Below are 22,383 nucleotides of genomic sequence, written 5' to 3' on the forward strand. Positions count from 1 at the left end.
AGATTTAGAAAAGGGAAACCAAAATAATGAAGGGGATGGGGGGGGTCACAATATTTATAATTAATAATAATAATAATAATAATAATAATAATAAATTTATTATTTATACCCTGCCCATCTGGCTGGGCATTTTAGTCTAGAGCAAGGGGAAAACATGGGAAAGGTGTTTAAAATTATACCTGGTGACGAGAAAGTGAAAAGAGAAAGGTTTCCCCCTCTTTCTCATAACACTAGAATTTGTAGACTGAATGTTGGAAGATTCAGGACAGACAAAGGAAAGACAAAGGAAAGATTCAGGAAAGACAAAGGACCTGGTGTATACCGTATTTTTCGCCCTATAGGCAGTGGCGTAGCGTGGGTTGTCAGCACCCGGGGCAAGGCAAGTAATTTGCGCCCCCTAACACGCGGATTTGCGCCCCCTAACCCGTGGATTTGTGCCCCCTAACCCTAACCCCCAGATGTTGCGGCCGGCCCCCCCTGCACCCCCCACGCTACGCCACTGCCTATAGGACGCACTTTCCCCCCTCCAAAAATGAAGGGGAAATGTGTGTGCATCCTATGGGGCTAATGCAGGCTTTCGCTGAAGCCTGGAGAGCGAGAGGGGTCGGTGCGCACTGACCCCTCTCGCTCTCCAGGCTCCGCGCAGCTCTCTGCAAGGCACGGGAGCCCGGTGCTGGGCTCCCACGGCTTGCGGAGAGTTGTCTGTTCTGGGGGCTGGGGCCGGGGGAAGCTCAGGCTTCCCCCGCCCCAACCCCGCGCCTGGGGGGGAAAATAAATTTCCCCCCCTTTATTTCCCCCCAAAATAACTAGGTGCACCTTACGGGACGGTGCGTCCTATAGGGCGAAAAATATGGTAGTTAAATCTATGGCATTCACTCCCATAAAAAGTAGTGATGGCCACCAACTTGGCTTTAAAAGAGGAATAGGCAAATTCATGAAGAATACAGCTATCCGTGACTGCTAGGCATGATGGTTGTGTTCTTCCTCTACCGTTGGAGGCAGTCTGCCTCTGATGGCCGGTTGCTGGGACTCCCAAGTGAGTGGGGAGAGGGCTGCTGTGACGCACAGGGCTTGCTTGTGGGCTTCCCATTTGGACATCTGGCAAGTCATTGTGAGAACAGGATGCTGGATTGGGTGAGCCAGTGGCCTGATCCAGCCAGCCATGGGAGTTATAGTTCAAAACATCTGGAAGGCGCCAGGTTGGCAAGAGCTGAACTTCATGCTTGTAGGGTAGCCAGCTCTCAAGGCTGATATTGGTGCCTTGGAACAGAATTTTGGTTGGTTCTCAGCCTCCCTCACATTGGCATCTGTCTTTCCCCACAAGAAGGTTTTATACACCACCAGGGCCAATTTTCTTGTTTTGCTAACGGAAAATAGTTTTTACTTCATGATCAGCCTGTCATAAGACACAACACAATAGACCACAAATACATAGGAAAGTGTTTTCCAGTAGTCTGCGTTCTGTGACTCTGGACTGCATCCAAATAGTTCTGTTCTTTTTATTTGATCTTTGTTTCAGTTCCTCCCAGGCTGTGTGTGTTCTTTCCTTAATATTGCAGCGTTCTCCACTGGAAAGATTCGCATACCAAATCTCGTTCTTTCTTGGACTCGGCAGCTGGAAGCAAAATAGCTCCTGAATCAGTTGCAGATGTTTTTAATGCTGAGATCATTAAGAGACTAATAGGTTTCTTTCCCCTCTCCCCATTGTTTCAGTTATACTTTACTGATTACCTCCATGTGCCTTCTGCATTAAGAACCCTGTCAATTCCAGATGTCTGTGTTTGTCTGCATATTTTGTGGTGGTCTCATGTTTCTGATGTTGCCATCTCTCCCGCATCCCCAGTGTCCCTTCCCGTCCAGAAGGTCTCAGCACACTGATGATAGTGCCTTGCTGGTGGTAAGAATCCTGCACGCAATGGCCTGTTTATGTGTCAGCCTCCTAGATCCTAGTTAGCATGTTTACTATGGTTTGCTGAGATTAGGCAGTTTAGTACTCCTCCTAAATAGCATAAAACATGGCTGTCTTTTAATTATAATAGCAATTTTGGTATAAATTGCTACTTTACCCTCCTTCCTTCTGCCTTGGAACGAATTGCAGCTGATGTTCACAGCTATGTGTTCCTGAACTTCCTGTTCTGATTTAGTCCCTGGAACTCATAAGATAAGTGGTTGGTGCAATTTGTGGAAACATTAAAGGTGTGAATAAGCTTTAGGGGGTGAAATCACCTAAGCCGGTTCTTAGGTTCCTGCCTGGCCTACTCATGGAGTCATCCACACATCAGCTATATAGATAACACATTCAATTACAAGGCCCAGAAGTGTTCCTATAAGTACCAGGTGTTAATGTCGAGAGATGGTATCTAAATTTTGCATTTCCATTTCCTTGCTGAGCCAGTTCAGTATCCTAACATGGAATCATAGATTTCGAAGAGGCATGATATCACCCAGCCTTGTCTATCCAGCTGCAGGATCCCTGTGGCCTAAATCATACATCACAGATACTCATCCATGATTTCCCCTGAAGAACTACTTTCGTAGTTGTCTGGAGCATGGCCCTCTGAATGGCTGCTGGTGATCCATTTGAGTATGTTTAGTTAACCATGACTAAACGCTTTGTTTTTGCCCCTCTGTTTAAATCAGTGGAGGTACTTTTACATCTCTCAAGTATGAATTGTCTATTTTTTTAAAAAAGTTGTCAGCATTTCATGTAACACCATTTCCATGTTTTATGCTATTTCCTTCCTCTGTTGGTATCTTAAAAATAGCGATTGAAATCCATTTTCATGTTCTTTCCTGGCCTGCTTCGCTCTGCCTGCCTTTGCATGATTTGCATGCCTCCAGTTTATTTGCTCATTTATATTCTCTTCAGTTCAGTGCTTGAGGTTTCATATGTGCAGCCATGTTGCTGGCTGAAGAGCACTGAAACTTCACCTAGGTGTGAAGCAGGGACACACACACCCCCGGACACCCCTCCCATCCTGGACATTACATTCAGGCATTTTCCTATTTGTGACATGAGAGTACAGGGAAGGCAGAGGCCAGAAAATGGGTTCAAAAGTGTGGTTGAGAGAGAACTCTGCTTATTGTTTACTATGGTTAACGTTGATGCCAAATTAAACCTTTAAAATGGTGGGAGTAATTCGTGTTGGAGCAGAGACAGTTCTGCAGCCCAGTCCCTTTACTTGTCTTGTTCCTCAGTTCATGTAAGGACAACTGGTGATTAGAAATAGGAAAACTGAGCATTTGACCTTTTCTGACTAGAGAAACCTCTGTCTCTTGAAAATTGTTGTTCAGTAGTAACCAAGCTAGCGAGTTGGTAGCAAACGTGGCACACAAGTTGTTGTTTTGTGTCCCTGTTTCCAGGCATTCTTATAGTTGTGGATGTAAACTGTTTCTGTCCCTCTCGTTCTAATTTCCATAAACACCCGGAAAGTGGGATTGATGTGGATGGGTAATTGACTTGCTTGGTCTAGATTTCATTCTTGCCCTGTCCAAGGACTTGGAGTGAGCTTGTTATCTCAGGCATGCATACTTCCCTGTTTGTCGATTTAGGGCACGATCCGATTTTAATTCTTTTTGACAAATCACTGCTGCGATGAATGGGATTTGGCCAATTCCAGCCATTTCCATCATATGGTTTATGCGTCTATTTCTGACTCTCTTGAATTGCACTTGCTTACATGGCGGCAGTTTCTCCCACAACATAATAGAATATTGTGTAGAATTCTAACGAAGGCCTTTTGTTCAGCACTTCCCTTATTACATCATAGTGCCTGTTCAGCCAAGACTGCTTTTTTTCTTTCTCTGAACAATGATGTTAACTCCAGTATAGGGAAAATGCATGGAAATAGGTCTGACAAACAGGCAGTATGAAATTACCCTCGCCCTTTTACACTTTTGTTGCTTGCACAAAAGTGGACTTGCAGCCTCCTGCCCCACTGTATGCTTCCAGGTGTGATTAAGTGCTCGCCACCCCCAATTTCTGGAAAGCAGGGTGCTGCCACCATCAGTGTGTATTCAACACTAACAGTTTGCATGTTTTCCCTTCAAATGCATGTGTTGAAGGCGAGAGCAATGGAGGTAGGTTTGGGAGGGGCACTGCAGTCGGGCTCCGGACTAGCTCCAGAGCACAGCAGGCATGGCTGTCTGCAGGCATGGCTAGGGCGGACACGACGCAGCGCTGCCAAGGCCCTTCCATCTCAGTGCAAGCTGACGGGTTAGGAGCCTCCCGCAAACAAGGTGCAGGAGGTGGACACAACTCGCTTTCAGAGGAACAAGTAGGCCGCTTATTCCCCTGATTAGATTTCTCATATTTTATATTATTTGTAGATCACCTTGAGTCTCTTGAAAAGGGCGTCTGGGAAACAACATAGAATCACAGAACTGTAGAGTTGGAAGGGGCCCTGAGAATCATTTAGTCCAACTCCCTGCGATGCAGGAATATGCAGCTGTCCCAAACAGGGATCGAACTTGCAGCCTTGGCATTATCAGCACCACGCTCTAACCAGCTGAGCTATCCAAGCTGGGTAGTAATTGCTCAGCTATCCATTACTCAGTAGTAATAATATTTGCTGTGTTGATGAAGGCTTAAATTCATGAGCTCCACCCCCTCAAAGTCACTGGACGGCTTTGGAAATAAGTTTAATGATACTTGAAATCCTAACATAGCCAGCATTAACTTCTCTTTGTATTTATTTACTGTTACTGATATCCTAACTTTCAGGATGTAAATCCCTCCTAGGTGTCTTAGGGGAAACTGAAATGCATTTTTTAAACTACAGTGAACAATATCAACATACAAAATAATAATAATAATTCAGGATAGTCCTCACCAAGCACTTGGTGATGAAATGACAATAGTGAGTAAGGCTCTGAGGTGGTCCTCACCTCTCTGCCTCCCTCTCTCTTCTGGAATCCTTCTCATAGGACAGCTGGTGGCAGATGGTTCTGCTGAGGAGTGGCCTTTGGCAGAATACCACCCATTTTCCAACTTATTGTTGCAACATGATAACCAACATGGTGCCCTCCAGAATGTGGACCTGAACTCCCATCAGGCCCAGGCAGCATCGTCTGTGGCCAGCGATGATGAGTTCTAGTCCCGTAGCATCTGGAGAGCACCATGTTGGCTGCCCCTGGGCCAAGCATGCATGACACTTTACACAATAACAAACGACAGGACCCAGGGATTTAGTACTCTAAATTTCACCAGTTATACATACTTAGGCTTCGTTTCAGGTGGGGTGGGGGAATGATGGAAGAAATCTTTGTCAAGTCATGGGCCCCACAGAAAAGGAAGGCTTTCATGGATTTGGAGAAAGAGGTTTTTTCCTAAATAATCCTCACCCATCATGTTTGAAAAATTCACTAAGGATATAAAATCTGTACAGTGACACTTGTTAGGGATCAGCACTGCGCCAGTTGCCTTTAAAGCTCACCGTAGCAACCAACCGCCATGTACCTTCTCACATGGATGCTTCGTCTGCAGTAAGCAGAGTGGCTGGGGAAACCTAGCCAGGTGGGCAGGGAATTATTATTATTATCATCTGTTACCTTTCTCCTGTGTTTCTCTGCACTTCTGGTCCCTATGTTTGCTTGTCCTCTTTCATCTTTTACTTCAAACTCCTTGGCATGAGATAATTCTAATTTTGCATGCCAGTGTCAGATACAACCCAATGCAGCCCTGGGTGGTCTTGGAATACAAACAAGTGTGGTTGGTTTTTGTTGTGCATAATTTCTGGCATCCTTTACTCTCGTGGACAGCATTTATTTTATTTTTTTACTATAATGAGTTATTTTACATGATGCTGTTGTTCCTAGTTTGTTACATTCCCAAGAGTTTTCTAATTGAGCCTTAAGGACCAAATCTTCAAGCAATCCCCATAAATGCTGCTTGCTCAGTAAGAGCTAGCAAGGGGGAAATAAGTCAGTGGCTAAGCCCAGGAGAGTTCCCTGTATGGGGGCTGCCCTTTGCCAATGTTCCCTGCACCCCCCAAAGGTGGTAACATCACCACAACATGCAGTATGGATGCTGATAATAGGAGGAAATTTTCCCAACCCCTGCAGTGCAGTGATAATCACAACCTCGGCACTGGCAGGGCTACCACCTTGAACTCTATAGTGAGCAACATCTTGACACACACGGCGAAGAGAGTGCATAGTTTGCCAGTTGTTTATTCCACTTAAGAACAGACTTGATGGGGAAATTTAACAGGAATTGCTTCAAGAAAGACTGGAGCGTTAGGTTCAGGTAAAGAGAAGAGGCCATAGCTCGGTGGTATAGCACATGCCTTGCAAGCTGGTTCCATGTTCAGTCCTTGACTATCTCTATTTAGAGGAGCAAGCCTGAAAGAGACCTCCGCTTGGGACCTTGGAGGGCTGCTGCCAGCAAGGACAGCCGTTGCTGGACTTAGATGGATCAGCAGCCTCACTCTGAGTAAGGCAGCTCCATATGTTGATAGGCCGTTCTGAGACTGTTGTCAAGGGTAGTCTGTTGGATTCTTCTGCTTTGCACCTTCTGCCTTCTTCAGGTGATTCTCTGTCTTCCTCCCTTTCTTCTCCCCCTTCTCTCTTCTCTGCCCTCCCTGACAGAATGGTTTTGAGCCTATCTTAGTGTTTGAGATTGACAGTAATACCAACACCATTAAAAGGAGGCCGGGGACACTCAACCAGGTGAAGAGCATGCAGCGTGTGACTGTCTTGGCTGGATTTACGTTTCCTGCTTACCTGATACTGAGGGCAGCGTTGATCCCTACTCTCGGCCTGTCCTGTCATGAGCTGATTTAAAGCAGAGCCTGAGGGAGAGTTTTCATGTCCATCTAATGGAGCCAAGAACCACCCTTGCTTAATAGATGACTCTGCAGAGAGTTGGTGGTCCTTGTGCACCATGTCTGGACGAGTTAAGCTGGGGGAGGTCAAGCAAAATACAATAAACTAAAAATGTAAGATCAGCCTTGCTGGATCAGACTGAGAAGGTCCATCTAATCACAAAGTTGGAAGGGACCACACGGGTCATGTAGTCCAACCCCCTTCAATGCAGGAATTTTTCACCCAAGGCAGGGCTCGAACCCACATCCCTGAGATTAAACGTCTCATGCTCTACCGACTGAGCTTCCCCAACAGTTGCCAGCCAGTTTCTTCTGTGAGGCCCAAAGCAAGAGGACACAAAAGAAAGACCTCTGCTGTTCTTCCCTCAGTAGTTCAGAAATATGAGGGGTCCGTTTAGCTATCGCAGACCCTCCTCCATGAATGTGTTTAGTCCCATTTCAAGGCTGTCTTAATAGGGGGCCATCATCACATCTGGCGGCAGCAAATTCCATATGATAACTCTCTGTTGTGTGAGGACGTTCTTTCTCCAGTCTGTCCCGAATCTGCTACCCATCACTGGGTGACTCTTGAGTTCAAGTATTCTGAAAGAGGGGGGGGGGGCTCTTTCCACTTTCTCCATAATTGCATGCAACCTTCCGTCATATTTCCCCTTATTTGTCTTTTCCCCCTCTTAACTAAAAAACCCACACATGGTTTAGCTTTTCCTCATAAGGAAGACGCTCCAGCCCCTGAATCATTTTGGTTGCCCTAAGTCATTGCAAAGACCACAGAATTTTGGTTTCTGCATATTAAATGCCATCTGTACCACTAAGAACCACTCCTGGGGCAATTTTCTGGTTTGCCATATGAATGAGCCAGAATAGGATTGCCAAGTAAACGAGTTGTCAGAGAAAAGCAGTTTTATTCTGACATGACATGATGTCTAACCTGTCTGCAGTAGAAGCTGAAATTAGCCTGTAAAACGTTTCTTGTTTGCAGAATCTTCAGCAGCAGATAAAGGCAGATGTTTTTGGTGCTTTGCAGACTTCTTTTTGCAGAGGCCAGTACGATTTTTCATTGTGAAAATGATCAGGTCCTGTGCTTGCTTAATATTTCATTCGAATCATTTCTGACAAAAGAAAAAACAAAAAACGAACATACTCTATTATTATAGAAGACCTGGTTATCTGTCAAGCTGGAGAAAGGGCAGAGACATAGGTGAAGGCAGCCTGTCTTCCGTTTGCCCAAACAAGCAGGCCTGACCTAGAAGCCATTGGAGAGGTCAGGGATATCATTTGACTTCCTCTGGCCTGGTGTTGTTAAATTCTTATTGCTGCTCTTGCTGACATCCTTCAGGTACCAGAGTGAGACCCTCAAATAGGCTTGTGAGCTGTTCTCTGTAACTTGCTTCTTCTTGGTGACACTTCACACAAGATGGTGATTGTGGGTCACTCGCTTCCACTCATGCAACTCTTCTAAAACCTGGTTTCGAGTTTGGAGCCCACTGTGCCTCCCTCCAATAGCAGAACAAAGAGGAATAGCGGAATATTGGTAGATGGGCCAGTACACTTGCTGTGTGGTGCTTCCCTGATGTATAAAATGAAGTTCTGCTGTCTCCTTAACGTGAACTGAAAAGTCACCCTTTTGTGCTTGCATTCCTTAACAAGTCCACTTCGCTTGATTAGTCTGATTATCTTGTACATACATGCTGGAAATTGTAATGAGTGATAATAAAGAGTCCTCGTAAAAATGGCAAAATATGTCTAAGAACCGGAGATACTTATGCAGTTGAATATTCACTTCGTACTAATTTGCCTTTGATTAAAGATCTTTTCTTTACATACAATCAGTTTTATCCCCCCCCCCCCCCATTGGCTAGCTTAGTAGCAGCCTTCTTTTTTGTGGCTCTTGTCCCAAATACATTTAATCCTGGCTGTACTATTCTTCATTATTATAGTCTCAGAAGTGTTATGCTAATTTTCTAAGAGATCCTTTTTATGGCATGTAACCCCCCCCCCCATCTTATGCTCCATCTTCCTACCCCTAGAATGATATCCTAGATGTGTACAAAGCTTATTTCTGCTGCGTTCGACTGCTTCATCTTTCTCCTTTATCCACAGAGTGATGACAGATCCACCATCTCGCCAAATTCACCCACAGCTCAAACAGGTAAACTTGGGGGAGAAAGCAAAGGGGGAAACAGATGCATCACTGAGATGCTGAAAAGGTTATCAGCGTGCAAGCTAAGCTGACAGGGGTCTTCTTGGCCATAACCTGTGGACCAGTGTAGCACCACAACCAAGGGCTGTGCCAACACTGCAAGCCAGTTGTGGATGTTGCACTTGGACAACAAGGTGAGCCAGTACAGAAGTGCCTTAAGCAATCCTTTCCACCAGGTAGTTTTATAGGTGTAATAACTGTCATACTTTCGAGTGTTCAGAGGACTTGACGCACATTGTAATGACCCTTGATTTGTAGGATTGGCCAGCACCATTCTTCTCCTTTCCTAGATTGGGGGGTCGGTGGGTGCTGAGATAGCAGTGCCTTCCCTACAGCTACCTAGTGAGTTTATGGCAGAAGCAAAACTTGACCCTGTACCTTCCTGATTCATAGCTCATTTGTTTCACCTCCATGCTGCACTAGCTCTCTCTCAATTCTTTGACTCAGCAGAGAGATACAGCTCACTTCCACACAAGTAAAGTAAGGCAATAAAAAAGTTTGTCTCCGATTGAAGCTAGGTCCAGAAAACTCCGTAATCAATTGTCATGGTTAAGTAGTGGCACACGAGCCTTTCTCCCACTGATACATCTTGCCTGTGATGTTGGGCCAAACCAAAATATGACCACAACGGGAGATGAGCAGGCTATTATGCTTCAGCTGTGAAAATCCATTGTACTGGGAGAAAACCATTTTGTATGGGTTCATAAATGCAGGACTATTGTAGCCTGAGCTTCAGTCACTTTCGGAGGGCTGGGAGCTTCATTGCATTGGGTTTGTTTTTCTGGACTGAGGCTCCTTTGGACGTTCCTCAGGTTGTGAAACTGTAATAAAATAGAGAAGACTTTTTTTCCAGAGGGTTCTGAGGAATGTTCATAGACATCTAGAATGGGCTGGTCTTCCCCTCACATCTTTATAACACTCAGCGATAAGTTTGTCAGTTTAAAAACGTGTCCTTCCAATTCTTGTTCTGCTGAGCTGACAGCATGTTTTTGCATGTCCACATTCAGTTCACCTGTCTGCTCCATATCCTGGTCCAGCTGCTGTTGCTGCTGCTCCTCCTTCCTACAGAAATCCTCCCCAGCGTCCTGAGAGCTTCCTTTTTCGGAATGTTGCCAGGGATGAAGTGAGCAAAGGTAGGCTGCACAAATTGGACCTCTGATGGTGTGGCTTGGTGGTCTCCGTTAGCCCCTTGGAACATAGGGAGCTGACTTAAACCAAGTCAGGCTGTTGGTCCATCTAGTTCAGTATTGCCTCCCCTGACTGGTAGCAGCTCTCCTGGGTTTCAGCCCAGAATCATCATCATCAACATATTTATACCCCGCCCATCTGGCTGAGTTTCCCCAGCCACTCTGGGCGGCTTCCAATCAAGTGTTAAAATCAATACAGCATTAAATATTAAAAACTTCCCTAAACAGGGCTGCCTTCAGATGCCTTTTAAAAAGAAGATAGCTGCTTATTTCCTTCACATCTGAAGGGAGGGCATTCCACAGGGCGGGTGCCACTACCGAGAAGGCCCTCTGCCTGGTTCCCTGTAACTTGGCTTCTCGCAGTGAGGGAACTGCCAGAAGGCCCTTGGTGCTGGACCTCAGTGTCCGGGCTGAACGATGCGGGTGGAGACACTCCTTCAGGTCTACTGGACCGAGGCTGTTTAGGGCTTTAAAGGTCAGCACCAACACTTTGAATTGTGCTCGTAAATGTACTGGGAGCCAATGCAGATCTCTCAGGACCGGTGTTATGTGGTCCCGGCGGCCACTCCCAGTCACCAATCTAGCTCCCGCATTCTGGATTAATTGCAGTTTCCGGGTCACCTTCAAAGGTAGCCCCACGTAGAGCGCATTGCAAGCGGGAGATAACCAGAGCATGCACCACTCTTGCGAGACAGTCTGCGGGCAGGTAGGGTCTCATCCTGCGTACCAGATGGAGCTAGTAGACAGCCGCCCTGGACACAGAATTAACCTGTGCCTCCATGGACAGCTGTGAGTCCAGAATGACTCCCAGGCTGCGCACCTGGTCCTTCAGGGGCACAGTTACCCCATTCAGGACCAGGGAGTCCCCCACACCCGCCCGCCCCCTGTCCCCCAAAAACAGTACTTCAGTCTTGTCAGGATTCAACCTCAATCTGTTAGCCGCCATCCATTCTCCAACCACCTCCAGACACTCACACAGGACCTTCACCACCTTCACTGGTTCTGATTGCAGGACAAGGGATTGAACTTAGGACCTTTTCTATGTAGAACATGTGCTCTACCACTGACCAGTGGATCTTCCCCTACATTGGAGCCAAGTTGTGTTGCCCAGAGCAGTTGCTTCATTAACTAGGCCGAAGGGTATGCTCTAACAAGCAGCAGATGAAGCGATTAACCTGTGATTGGGCTTTCCCTCTTCGGAATGTGAAGTGGAGGGGGCAGTGGGGCCTATGTGGCTGAAGGATGGCTCCCACACACTCCATATGGTCCTTTATTATTTTCTTGTCTTTTCTAGTCACTTCACCACTGTCTCCTTCTGCATCGACACCTGCTAATAGCACTGAAGACCATAGTGAAAACCACAGTTCCAAGCTGCAGGAAGAAGAGGTTGAGCTGATAGAGCAACTGCGGAAAGTACGTGGCAAAGTTTTCTCCATTGCTTTGGAAAGATGGGCTTGCCAAATAAGTTCAAGGCAAATCTGTTCCAGGGGTAGCCAACCAAATGACCACCAGATATTGTTGGACTTTAACTCCCATGAGCTGTAGCCGGCATGGAATCCTTAAGGAATGCTAGAGATGTCTGTGGCATTCTGGATTTTAAAAAATCTTGCATGTCACAACTTGTTTATCTGGCAGATGTGCTGCATTTCATTACTGCACTGTGGGCTGCATCCTGTGTTGTGGTGTTTGTACACAAGACTGTTCTTGCAATTAGTCTCATGACTAAAAAGTAATGTGAGAAGGCTTTATAAATGTCTACTCCTGCAGAACTACTCCCAGTTTCTCAGCACACTTCTTTCTGATTTGTTGCAAATCAGGTTCCCAGACAACTTAGTTTAATTGTAGGAAGAAAACATTTGGGAGTACAGAATGTTGCCCTTGGCTGGATTTGGACAATTGCATCTTGGCTTAATAAGCTGAGGTATGAATGAGCCATGGCACTGCTGTATGCAGCGGTTTTGCAGAAAAGCCAGGGAGTCTTCAGCTAACTATGGTTGTCCGTTACATTAGAACTGGGAAACTGTGGTTCGTAACTTGGGAGGAAGCCAGGACACGAAACCAGCTTCAAACTATGGCTTCTTATCCTGGCTTGTTCCGAAGCTGTTAACCACAGTTTCCCAGTTCTAATGTAACTGGAAACTATAGTTTGCTCACTCATGCAGAGTAAGGAGCAAAGTGGCTGCTTGCAGAGCATGAAGTTTGCTGGTTATTTTGCTGAGATAATCCGAACACAGCCATATCCTCATCTAATGATGTCTGTAGGTTGTACTTTACAGATTTCTTGCAACCTATTTAAAGTTGGTCTCTGGGTAGCATGTGTTGTGGCGGCGGCAATGAACTTTTCCCTCTTTTTTTTCCAGAAAATTGAATCACGGTTGAAAGTGTCTTTGCCCAGCGATCTTGGAGCAGCGCTGACTGATGGCGTGGTGCTCTGCCATTTAGCCAATCATGTGCGGCCTCGTTCTGTTCCTAGTATTCACGTCCCGTCGCCAGCTGTTGTAAGTATCCCGTTAAGAGCGCTGTGGCTGCTTGATAGAATCCGTACCTGTTTTTCCAATTTGATTCTGTCTTCTGGCTTGAAAGGCCCTCAAGCAATGAAACAGCAGATGACTGCTAAAGATAAGCAATAGTGTAAAATGACAAAAGCAGAACAACAGAGCAGTGGTGATAAAATTATTATTATTGATTTATTTTATTTTTTATTAACTTTGTATACCACCCTTCATTCTGAAGATCCCCAGGGTGGTTCACAACAGAAAAATGCAGAATGAGAATACAAAATAGAACAAAAACAAATCAATTTACCCCCTCCCACAAATACATAGGAGCCAGAAGGAAATTAGCTGCACAAAATTCCCAGCATATTCTGGAGAGAAGTTGTCTGCTTCAGGGAAGACCCTGCACCTCGAAGAGGTCAGCCTGACTTCTGATAAGGAAACATGCCCCATCCCAGCCCCAAAGATCTCAGTCTACTAATTTCTTCAAATTTCTATTTGATGTTGCTACAAACAACCCTTGATCTCTGTGTCAATAATATTCAACAAGAGCTGCAAGCACCTATGGCTACTGTGGCAAACACTGCAGTTTTGCATTGTAAGAACCCCCGAATCTTGTGTCAGCAAATATTCCATGCAAATCTTAATTAATTTGTCTGGATGTATAGGAAGCTCCTTTAGCTGAATTTCTGGCTGACCAGGATAGTGGGGTGAGAGTAAGAGAGGAGTTTGGACCTCAGTGAGCAAGAGGTGCACACCTGGAGACAGCAGTAGTAGTAGTAGTAGTAGTAGTAATATTTATACCCCACCCATATGGCTGGGTTTCCCCAGCCACTCTGGGCAGCTTCCAACAAAATATTAAAAATACAATAAAACATCAAAGATTAAAAGCTTCCCTAAACAGGGCTGCCTTCAGATGTCTTCCAAAAGTCAGATAGTTTCTTATTTCCTTGACATCTGATGGGAGGGCGTTCCACAGGGCAGGCGCCACTACTGAGAAGGCCCTCTGCCTGGTTAAGGGACAGCTGGCAGAGAAGTATGTGTGGGAACAGCCATGCTTTCATATGTACTATTTTTCTTCCTAACTGAAATTTCTAGGGACCCACACTATTGACTCCTAGCACAAAAATATCTTTGGCATTCTGGTTTATCTGTAAGGCACTGCTGAGTTAAGAATGACATGGTCCTCCTTTCTTCTGCAGCCTAAGTTAACCATGGCCAAGTGTAGACGGAATGTGGAAAATTTCCTGGAAGCTTGCCGAAAGATTGGCGTGCCTCAGGTAAAAGAGAAAACCTTCTGTCTTTATTTTGCACTGCATGTACTCATTTTATATTATTGAGAGCCCGACATTTCATAGCACCAGTTTCTGCACGGGGTTGGGGGCCACAGTGGAAATAAATGCCTAGAGATGTAACCTACCATATTGCAGCCAATCAAGCCACTCCAGTAATAAGCACCCTTTGTCCTTCAATAATGCCTATATGCAGACTTGCATTCAGAATAGGCTCAGTGGAAAGTGTGTTAATGAAAATGTAGCAAATCAGGAAGTGAAATCATACTCCTGTTTATTCCAGTTCATCTTAGTGCCTTATCAGGGCTTGCCCAGTCTTGCTCAGTGCATTGAGTAAGATGTGAGGTCTTGCGCTAGAAATCAGATTTAGTTCTGCTGTTGGCTTCTGTTTATGAAGAAGGACGGCAGAGGCAAACAGAACACTGGGTACAATCAATATAATTGTATCTTACAAGTCTGAGAAGTCTTGTCACTAATCTCATTAGTCTACCTATTTTATACCTTCTGGTACTTGTTCTCGGAGACTGTACTCAGGATGAAAATTCAGCTGTATGAAAGATTTGTACCATTGGCTATTCAAATGGGGTTCTGTGTTCTGAATCATTCCCACGCCCTCAGATATACTTGCCCAAGGAGTTGGATGTAGGTATGCCAGAGAGCACAGGAGTGCTCCAGAATATCATACTTGATGCTACTACAGGCAGAATTTTTCTGCACTGTGTAGTTTGGGGGTTTTTTTTGGTCTGGAGAGAAACTTTGGGGTCACTCCAATGAAAACCATAGTCCCATGATTGACCTACTGTGATGTATGGTATATGAGAAGAAGTGGAAGGACTAGCTGACTGTATTTCACTTATTTAAAGTGATATGTTTGCAGCTAGATCCTGTGACATTTGACCTGGTCTCTGATGGTAGGTATCCAATAATATATTCCTATATTCAGCAGTTGACATCCTAATCTGGACACTGCGATAACAATTTTTGGACTTGACACTTCATCTTCCCAGTTGCTGCAGGTGCTGACTTTAGGCAGAGACTCTTCCAAGGCAGCACTGCAGACATTCAGCACATCCTAGTCCAATTCCCAGCTCCTTTTGCTTCTGGATTCTGCTCACCATCCTTCAGAGAGCAGCCCAGTTGGTGCAAAAACGAGGCTTGACTGTGTGTGCTGCAGGTTTTTAGCACAGATACTTTTCAGTCGTTTGGTTTCATTACATTGCATGTGAAACGTTAAGTCTTTAAGTGCTGCAATACTGTTTCTGGTGGCAATGGTCCCCTCTCCACCTCATGGTGATAGCCAAGTCATAATTGCTACAAGCAGCTGCTTTGCCAAGAGATCCCTAGATCTTTACCGTGAAGAGCGGTATTGACTGTGTTGGGTTATTACTTGTCTGTGTGTTTTGAACAACCAGCATTTGGCAGGTGTATACAGTGGTGCCCCGCAAGACGAATGCCTCGCAAGACGGAAAACCCGCTAGACGAAAGGGTTTTCCGTTTTGGAGGTGCTTCGCAAAACGAATTTCGTATGGGCTTGCTTCGCAAGACGGAAATGTCTTGCGAGTTCCTGCAGGGGTTTTTTCCTCCCCCCCCCCTTTCCCCAAGCTGCTAAGCCGCTTATCAGCTGATCCGCTAAGCCGCTTATCAGCTGATCCGCTAAGCCGCTTATCAGCTGATCCGCTAAGCCGCTTAACAGCTGATCCGCTAAGCTGTTAAGCCGCTTATCAGCTGATCCGCTAAGCCGTTAAGCCGCTTATCAGCTGATACGCTAAGCCGCTTATCAGCTGATCCGCTAAGCCGCTAATAGCGCTAATCCGCTAAGCCGCTAATGGGCTTGCTTCGCAAGACGAAAAAACTGCAAGACGAAGAGACTCGCGGAACGGATTCTTTTCGTCTTGCGAGACACCACTGTAATTGAGATGCCAAAGTCTCACACTCCATAAGTGGCATATAAAATCCACTACCAGCCAAGGACTTAAAGCCTACTGCACAAACCTCCCACCGAAATCCCCTCTCAACTCTCCCCACCCCATGTGTTACCTGCTATCCCCTTTACCTGCTATCCTCAGAGAGGCCCAGATGCATACCTCTAGCCCCAGTCTTCCTTGTCCCCCTGCCTGGCTGGCTTGCACTCTCTTTCTCCTCCTTCCTGTTGTCGCCCCTCTTGCTTCCACTGCGTGACCCTAGCCATCACCTGATCGTGGGCAGGACCAGGAAGAGTGGAAGCAGGAGCTGTGCTTCAACTAGCCAGGATCTGCAAGCAACTCTCAGGTTGCAGTTTGCCAGTCCCATGTGTTTTGAGTTTGGAACATAGCAGGAATAAATGAGTTGTCTTCTGCTGCCGCCTTCTGTGCATCTTTTCCATGTCCCATTTTGCCAGCTGAAAGGCCTTCATTCTCATCTTCATAGTAATAGCTCTTGGAGTCAGCTGCCCCTTGGAGTTAACCAAGGCCAAGTGAAAGAGCTCAGCAGCTCACCCGGCAGCACTCTCTGCAATCTGACAATTCAAGATGAGTCGTGGTGGTGGCTGAGCTGATGAGGCTAGAAGCCATTTTCTTTGCTTGCCTTTTCATTCAGGTTCTTGGGGGAATCTGCTTCTGTTCAGCTTTGGTGCAGACCGGACAGAAGCAGAAGGTTGTGTAGACCAGGTTGAAGCCGAAAGTGTCAAGTAGGTTCAAGCCAAGGATGTTGCTGGGGCTCAGTGGGTGACCTGAAGGCATTGTTGGTGCTAGCCATCACAAGGAAGAGCAAGAGTCATGCTTGATGGACCCAAGACCACTGAGTAGGAGTGTGGACAGGGGTTGGGGAGATGGGTGGGAGACACCCAGGAGCCAGAGACCAGCCACTTACGCCATTGCTCAGATGTCTGGGAGTTTGTGGATTGACACCAGTCACCTATCCAGCACTTTGCCCAACTCAGCATAACAAAGGATGCTCAAACTGAAGTCTGGCTATTTTGAGAATATATCCCCCAACAATTTTGAGGAAGCTTAATTAAGTATATTTCTTACAACCAAGAATACACATGGGGTGGGATTCAGCACTGCACCCTCCCAATCTTTCCATCAGCACAAGCATTCCAGATTGCCCGATGGAACAATATCACATCGCCTTCCCCTCTGTCTGCACGCTGTTCTGGGGTTCTTCCCGACCACCCAGAGCCAATGTTAGGGTGGAAATGCCTTGTTGCACAAGTGGAAGCATCTGTGCACAATTTCCTATGACGGGCCTCATGAGGTGAATCCTACCCGTAATCTGTGGAAATTTGACATAACTCAGATCCTACACCTAGAGAAATGGGGATCCTTTATCCTTTTAAAATAAAAACTGCTGCTTCTTATAGTTTATAGGGACTCTGAAGCACATGTAGAGCTCTATGCAAAACAGGATCTGGTCTATACTCTTCACTGTTGGGGAACATGTCAGGCAGTGATGGCAATAAGAGATCCTGCCTGCACAAAGTACCACCTGGTCTCTCTCTCACTCTCTCTCTCTCTCTCTCTCTCTCTCTCTCTCTCACACACACACACACACACACACACACACACACACTGTGTTGGACCCGGGACAGGCATGTGGTGCCTCCCGTTGGGTTTGTGCTGTACCAGTAATAAAGAGAAAGGTGTTCGCATGGTCATATGTAGAAATACTTACCTTTTGAGAGGGCAGATGAGATCCCTTTTTAAAGCTGTTCTCTAAAGGTAGCATCTTGCATAGAGCCACATTCCCCTTCTGCCGTGCCCGCATGCCCATGTTTAGCTAAGTAGTTTAGTGGGCACAGTGCGACAGAAACACATTTGGGGGTTGATTTGCTTTGCACCCTCACAACCATCCACCACCTCTGCTGGGAGAAAAGTGAAAAGTCCAAAAATTGCAAACCTTTTTTTTAAAAAAAATGAAAATGAAACGTATTGCATGATGGTACACTGGTTTACCTATGCAGGATACTACACTCAGAGACCAACTTTGCATTCCCAACCAAAAATGGTTGCACTTTTGGGGTGTTTTCCATGCACCACGCTCCCATTTTAAATAACACCCCTTCCTGAAAAATGAAGGCCTGATTGTGCCAGTATGTTTTATGGCTGTTTTCTTCCAATTGAACAGCAATATAAGAACAGAGGTAAGAACACTGAAGGACCCTTTTGTGAAAAATGGATGACCCTGGGCTTTCTTGTCTACTTCATGGATTCTTGCATGACTGATGACTGACGCTAATTTTTTTCTGTCTGTTTTCCCTTCCTGCTCACACTTTGGACAGGACAAACTCTGTTCCCCTTCTGACATTCTCCAGCTAAACCTCAGCATTAAAAGGACAGTAGAATCTCTTCTTTCTCTGGGGGCAGATTCAGAAGAACCGAATCTTGTCTCCCTTTCCACCCAGCTGTGTGGCTTTGCGGCATTTTACTGTGCTCTGATGCTAATGCTCTGTGTGTTCTATCGCTGGGTCTTTTTCCTCTAGCTAAAGCTCAAGGGTGCCATGGACTTAACTCCAGCTCTTCCAAGCGGTTGGTAAACGGTCTGTGTTTCAGTCGAGAATTTTGTATGTGTACGTTGTTCCTGATCCACCAGCAATCTGCTCTGTGTGATGTGAAAAACTCTCTTGCTGATAATGACCTAGTCAGGCAGAATTTGCTGTTAGATAAGCGAAAGCTCCCTTATATTATGTGGCTGGAATACTTTATGCAAAACAGAAGGGGGGTTACACTTTGTAGAAATCTATTTTAATTGCACAGCGGTGGATATTTTTGTAGAACAGGAAGTTCACCCACTTCCTTTGGGAGGGAGGGAGGGTTGGTAGAGACAGTGATGGACGTTTCATTCTTGGAACTCATGGAACACTTGAAAAACCGGGATACAGTGTTGAAGGGAGACACTCCCTCACCATAAGATTTTTTCCATCTAGACCTCCTTTGGTTTCTTAAGGATTAAACAAACAATGAAATGCATCTTCACCTTTTTCTCCAAGTGCTAGGAACATCACCATCGTTTTTAAAACAAAAAGTGGCGATTGTTCAGGCTTCCTCAGAAACCTCAAGCCTAAGCATCAGAGGCCTTATTTTCAAGCAGTGCAGATGGGCAATATTCCTTCCTGTCTCTGAGGCACTGCTAGATTTGCAGAGCAGGCTGTGTTGCACAGCAGAACGTGGAGATTGCAGGTTTTTATAGCCAATGCAGGTTTTATTACAGTGGCATTATAGCATTTGCACTGATGGTCTATGATGCAGGAGGGGCTCGTGACAAATGGCTTCTCATCTTCTTAGACCAGAAAATCCACAGCATGCCATTTTTTTTCCTAGTGATCTCTACTTTATTTAGAATACTTACACAAGTTCCTCTTTGCTGTTACATTGCTCAGTCTGAGCAGACCACTAGTGTGAGCAAATATCTGTACCAGCAAGTCTGCTACCTTAATCCTGTCTGCACCAGCTGTTAGTGTTGTCTTCAGCTACTGGTGATGTGTAGCACTGGGAAAATGCAACCCTTCGCCTTGCGTTTCCTCACCTCCTTCTGGGCTCACGTTCATATTTGCACACATGTGTGCCAATGTCACAAAATGTATTGACTTGTTTATTTCACCGTTAGGATTTCTCAGTTGACCTCTGCTGTCACGAAGAATCTTAGGCAACGTCTCTAGAGCAGAGGCGTGCACTTCTTTAAGAGTGAGAGGCATTCGTCTTTCTAGCAAATGCACACGAGCAAGTTGTTGAAATCCTCAGCTTTAATACCAGTCCTGTAGCTTTCCAATAAATAGTGACAGCACTTTTAAGGAGCAGGCGCCTTATCTGAAATACCGTTCACACTGTTATTGATTAATTAGGTGCTTTCATGTTTAGAGACATACTCCGAACAATGTGTAACAGTGTTCAGCAAGCTGGACAGTTCCCATTTGGGGCTGATGGGATTTGTCCTTGTTGTGGTTTGGTGAAGCTGGGGTCCAAATATTTCTGCTGGTGCTCAGCCTTGAAAGGGTCTAGTGGGGTAAGAAAACCAGGGATGGAGAAAGTAAGTAATTTAACCCACTGAAACTCTAGCCCCTGGAAGCCCTGCTCAGTCTGGCTTCTAAGATTTCGCCAGACGGTTGCCTGCTCCCACCTCCCAGTTTAACAGCTCCCTCTCCCCATGGATGGAGCACCGAGGCTTCGTTCCACCACCTTCAGCCAGCCTTACAGAATGGCTTCTTGGCTCGTCTAGTTTTGTGTAGCTCAGGTACCAGCCGGGTTGATGCTTCAGCCTTTCTTGCCTATCCATGCACTCTGCTCCTGCCTTTCTCAGGGAGACCTTTGCTCTTAACGTGGATCTCAAAGCACAAGCGTTTGCCCTTCTGCCTTGGGGAGGTGTCCCATTGGAATTGCCTCAGCCTGGCAGTCACCAGTTCACACCTTTTAGGATTTGTCCTGCTCTGGTTGGCTGGGAGCCAAAAGCTCCACAAAGCAAGAACAAATTCAGTTACGTTTTTAAGAATGTGCACATTTAAGTACTGCTGTAACCAAATACAAAGTAGGGGGGCATCTTAGGCCTAGAGTGAGTGTCAGAGCAGCAAGTTGCTCCCCATATGTGAAAATAAGAATATGAAAGTTGAACACATGCAGTTAGGCTCATGAACAGACACATCATGCTCTAACCTTGTTGCATGCATTTGAATAGCTTTTGAATTGGCCTCTTCTGTCAATTAATGAGTGCTTTATGACTGTTGATTCCTAAATGGGAAGGCTCCTAGCAAGCAGAACTCCTGCCTTTGTGAATTCTTGAAGACAGTGTTACCAAAAGACCTTTCTCCACTTTGAATGAATGGGTATTATTTTTGCGCTCATCCCCCCTTGTCTCAAAACGTTTGCTCCATTACTGCAGGTGTAGCTATGATTATATCTGGCCTCTGCCTCACTTTAGGCTAACCTGAGTTAGGTCTGGGTTGTTGTTTTTTACCTTTTTCTGATCCCCTTTAGTCCATGTTTATAGTGGCATTTTGCTGAATTCAGGGAGCGTTGGGGCTGAGTGCCTGGTTTGCCTGCTCTGCTTGCCAGAAATCCCAAGCTTTCTGCATCTCATTGTGTATGTGGAGGAGGCCATCATAGTCACACCAGGTGCGCTGACAGACCACTAAAAGTGCAGGTGCCAAAGCGGGAATGTGTGTGGGATTCAGTGTGCTTCCGTTACAGATGTTCCACCTGTGCAAGCCTATCAGCTTGTCAGATGGATCTATGCCTCCTCCCCTCCTCCACGATGTTCTGGGGTTCTCCTGACCCCCCCCCCCTTAAGCCAATTTTAGGGGACGGGCTGGGGGAGTGAAGAGAAGGAGCCCCATGACTCAGGCTTCAGCTGACAGAGTTCATTAGGTGACTTCTGTCTTATGCGATGAAAAGAATTAAAATTCTGCACCCGGAATTCTGCAACCTATATAAAATTGTGTGGATTGGAGAGGCTTGCATAATTCATTCTGGTTTTGCCAGCCATGGGGAAAGGCAGTGATTTGTACATGGCACTGATGTCTTGCTGACTGAAATCTTACTCAGCCACCTTCAGAGATTTCCAGCAGTCATTTCCCAAAATGTATATCAAGCATATCTTCACAGCAATAAGGGCTAGCAATCTGTTTTTTTAAAAATTAAAAGACAAGTTTCTCAAGCAGATGCGTCCAGTTTTTGCAAACCACCTGATTGCTGAGATAATCCCTGCTATTCCAAAGGGGTTGTCAGGATTTTCACGGGTGGGCTAGCCCATGCAGAGCAGTTTTGCATTTAAGCCACCATGCGGCCTTTGCCAACCTGGTGCCCTCCAGGTGTTTGGGATTACAACTCGCATCAGTCCCAGCCAGCACAGCTGAAGGGCAGCAGCTTGGTGAAGGCTGCAGTAGAGCATTGTATCTTCTTTTTAAAAGAGGGATGGTGGTGCTCCCATACCTTTTAAAATGGTGCCCTTGACCGTCGATCAGCCAGGATGCTGGTGTTTCAGCTTTAGCCGGCTGAATCACAGCATTTTCCCACAATGAGCTCTTACGTTTTGTGCAATAATCACAGAGTCAGAGGCTCTAAATGTCACGAGTGCGTGGGGTCCCTCCCCGCAAATTCTGCTCTCAGTCGCCTCCTATGTGGCACAGCCATCAAGCCTCTTCCACTGCCGCCTTTAAGAGTTTCCTGGGTGCCCACTTCCCCCCACAATGCCTTCCTTTTGCCCCTTCCTAGACTGGGCGGCACCTGCTTAGCAACGGTCACCTCGGCCCTGAGGCTAACGCCTCACCTGTCAGGCTGGGGAATGTGATACTCAAGAGTGGCTTGAGTTTTACACCTGACAGTTACCGTATTTTTCGCCCTATAGGACGCACTTTTTCCCCTCCAAAAATGAAGCGTCCTATGGGGCAAATGCAGGCTTTCGCTGAAGCCTGGAGAA

At 46.0% G+C, this 22,383-nt stretch overlaps 1 protein-coding gene across 9 annotated transcripts in view; it reads left to right on the forward strand.

The window, feature by feature from the left end:
- The window catches only part of LRCH3 (leucine rich repeats and calponin homology domain containing 3), a 99,648-nt gene that overhangs the window by 70,130 nt on the left and 7,135 nt on the right, over nucleotides 1–22,383 (forward strand). For 2 of the 9 annotated variants that reach the window (XM_028731918.2, XM_028731921.2), the window contains exons 15-22: nucleotides 1,844–1,897; nucleotides 6,589–6,669; nucleotides 8,925–8,973; nucleotides 10,032–10,157; nucleotides 11,506–11,624; nucleotides 12,572–12,709; nucleotides 13,909–13,986; nucleotides 18,257–19,020. In XM_028731918.2, the coding sequence (XP_028587751.2) occupies nucleotides 1,844–1,897; nucleotides 6,589–6,669; nucleotides 8,925–8,973; nucleotides 10,032–10,157; nucleotides 11,506–11,624; nucleotides 12,572–12,709; nucleotides 13,909–13,986; nucleotides 18,257–18,457 (846 nt within the window). In that variant the 3' untranslated portion in view covers nucleotides 18,458–19,020. Of the gene's footprint in view, nucleotides 1–1,843; nucleotides 1,898–6,588; nucleotides 6,670–8,924; nucleotides 8,974–10,031; nucleotides 10,158–11,505; nucleotides 11,625–12,571; nucleotides 12,710–13,908; nucleotides 13,987–18,256; nucleotides 19,021–22,383 lie in introns of those variants that run through there. The other 7 variants (XM_077929626.1, XM_077929627.1, XM_028731923.2 and 4 more) reach the window with 5 other exon arrangements.

The sequence above is a fragment of the Podarcis muralis genome, chromosome 6 (assembly GCF_964188315.1).
Source record: "Podarcis muralis chromosome 6, rPodMur119.hap1.1, whole genome shotgun sequence".
NCBI lineage: Eukaryota > Metazoa > Chordata > Lepidosauria > Squamata > Lacertidae > Podarcis > Podarcis muralis.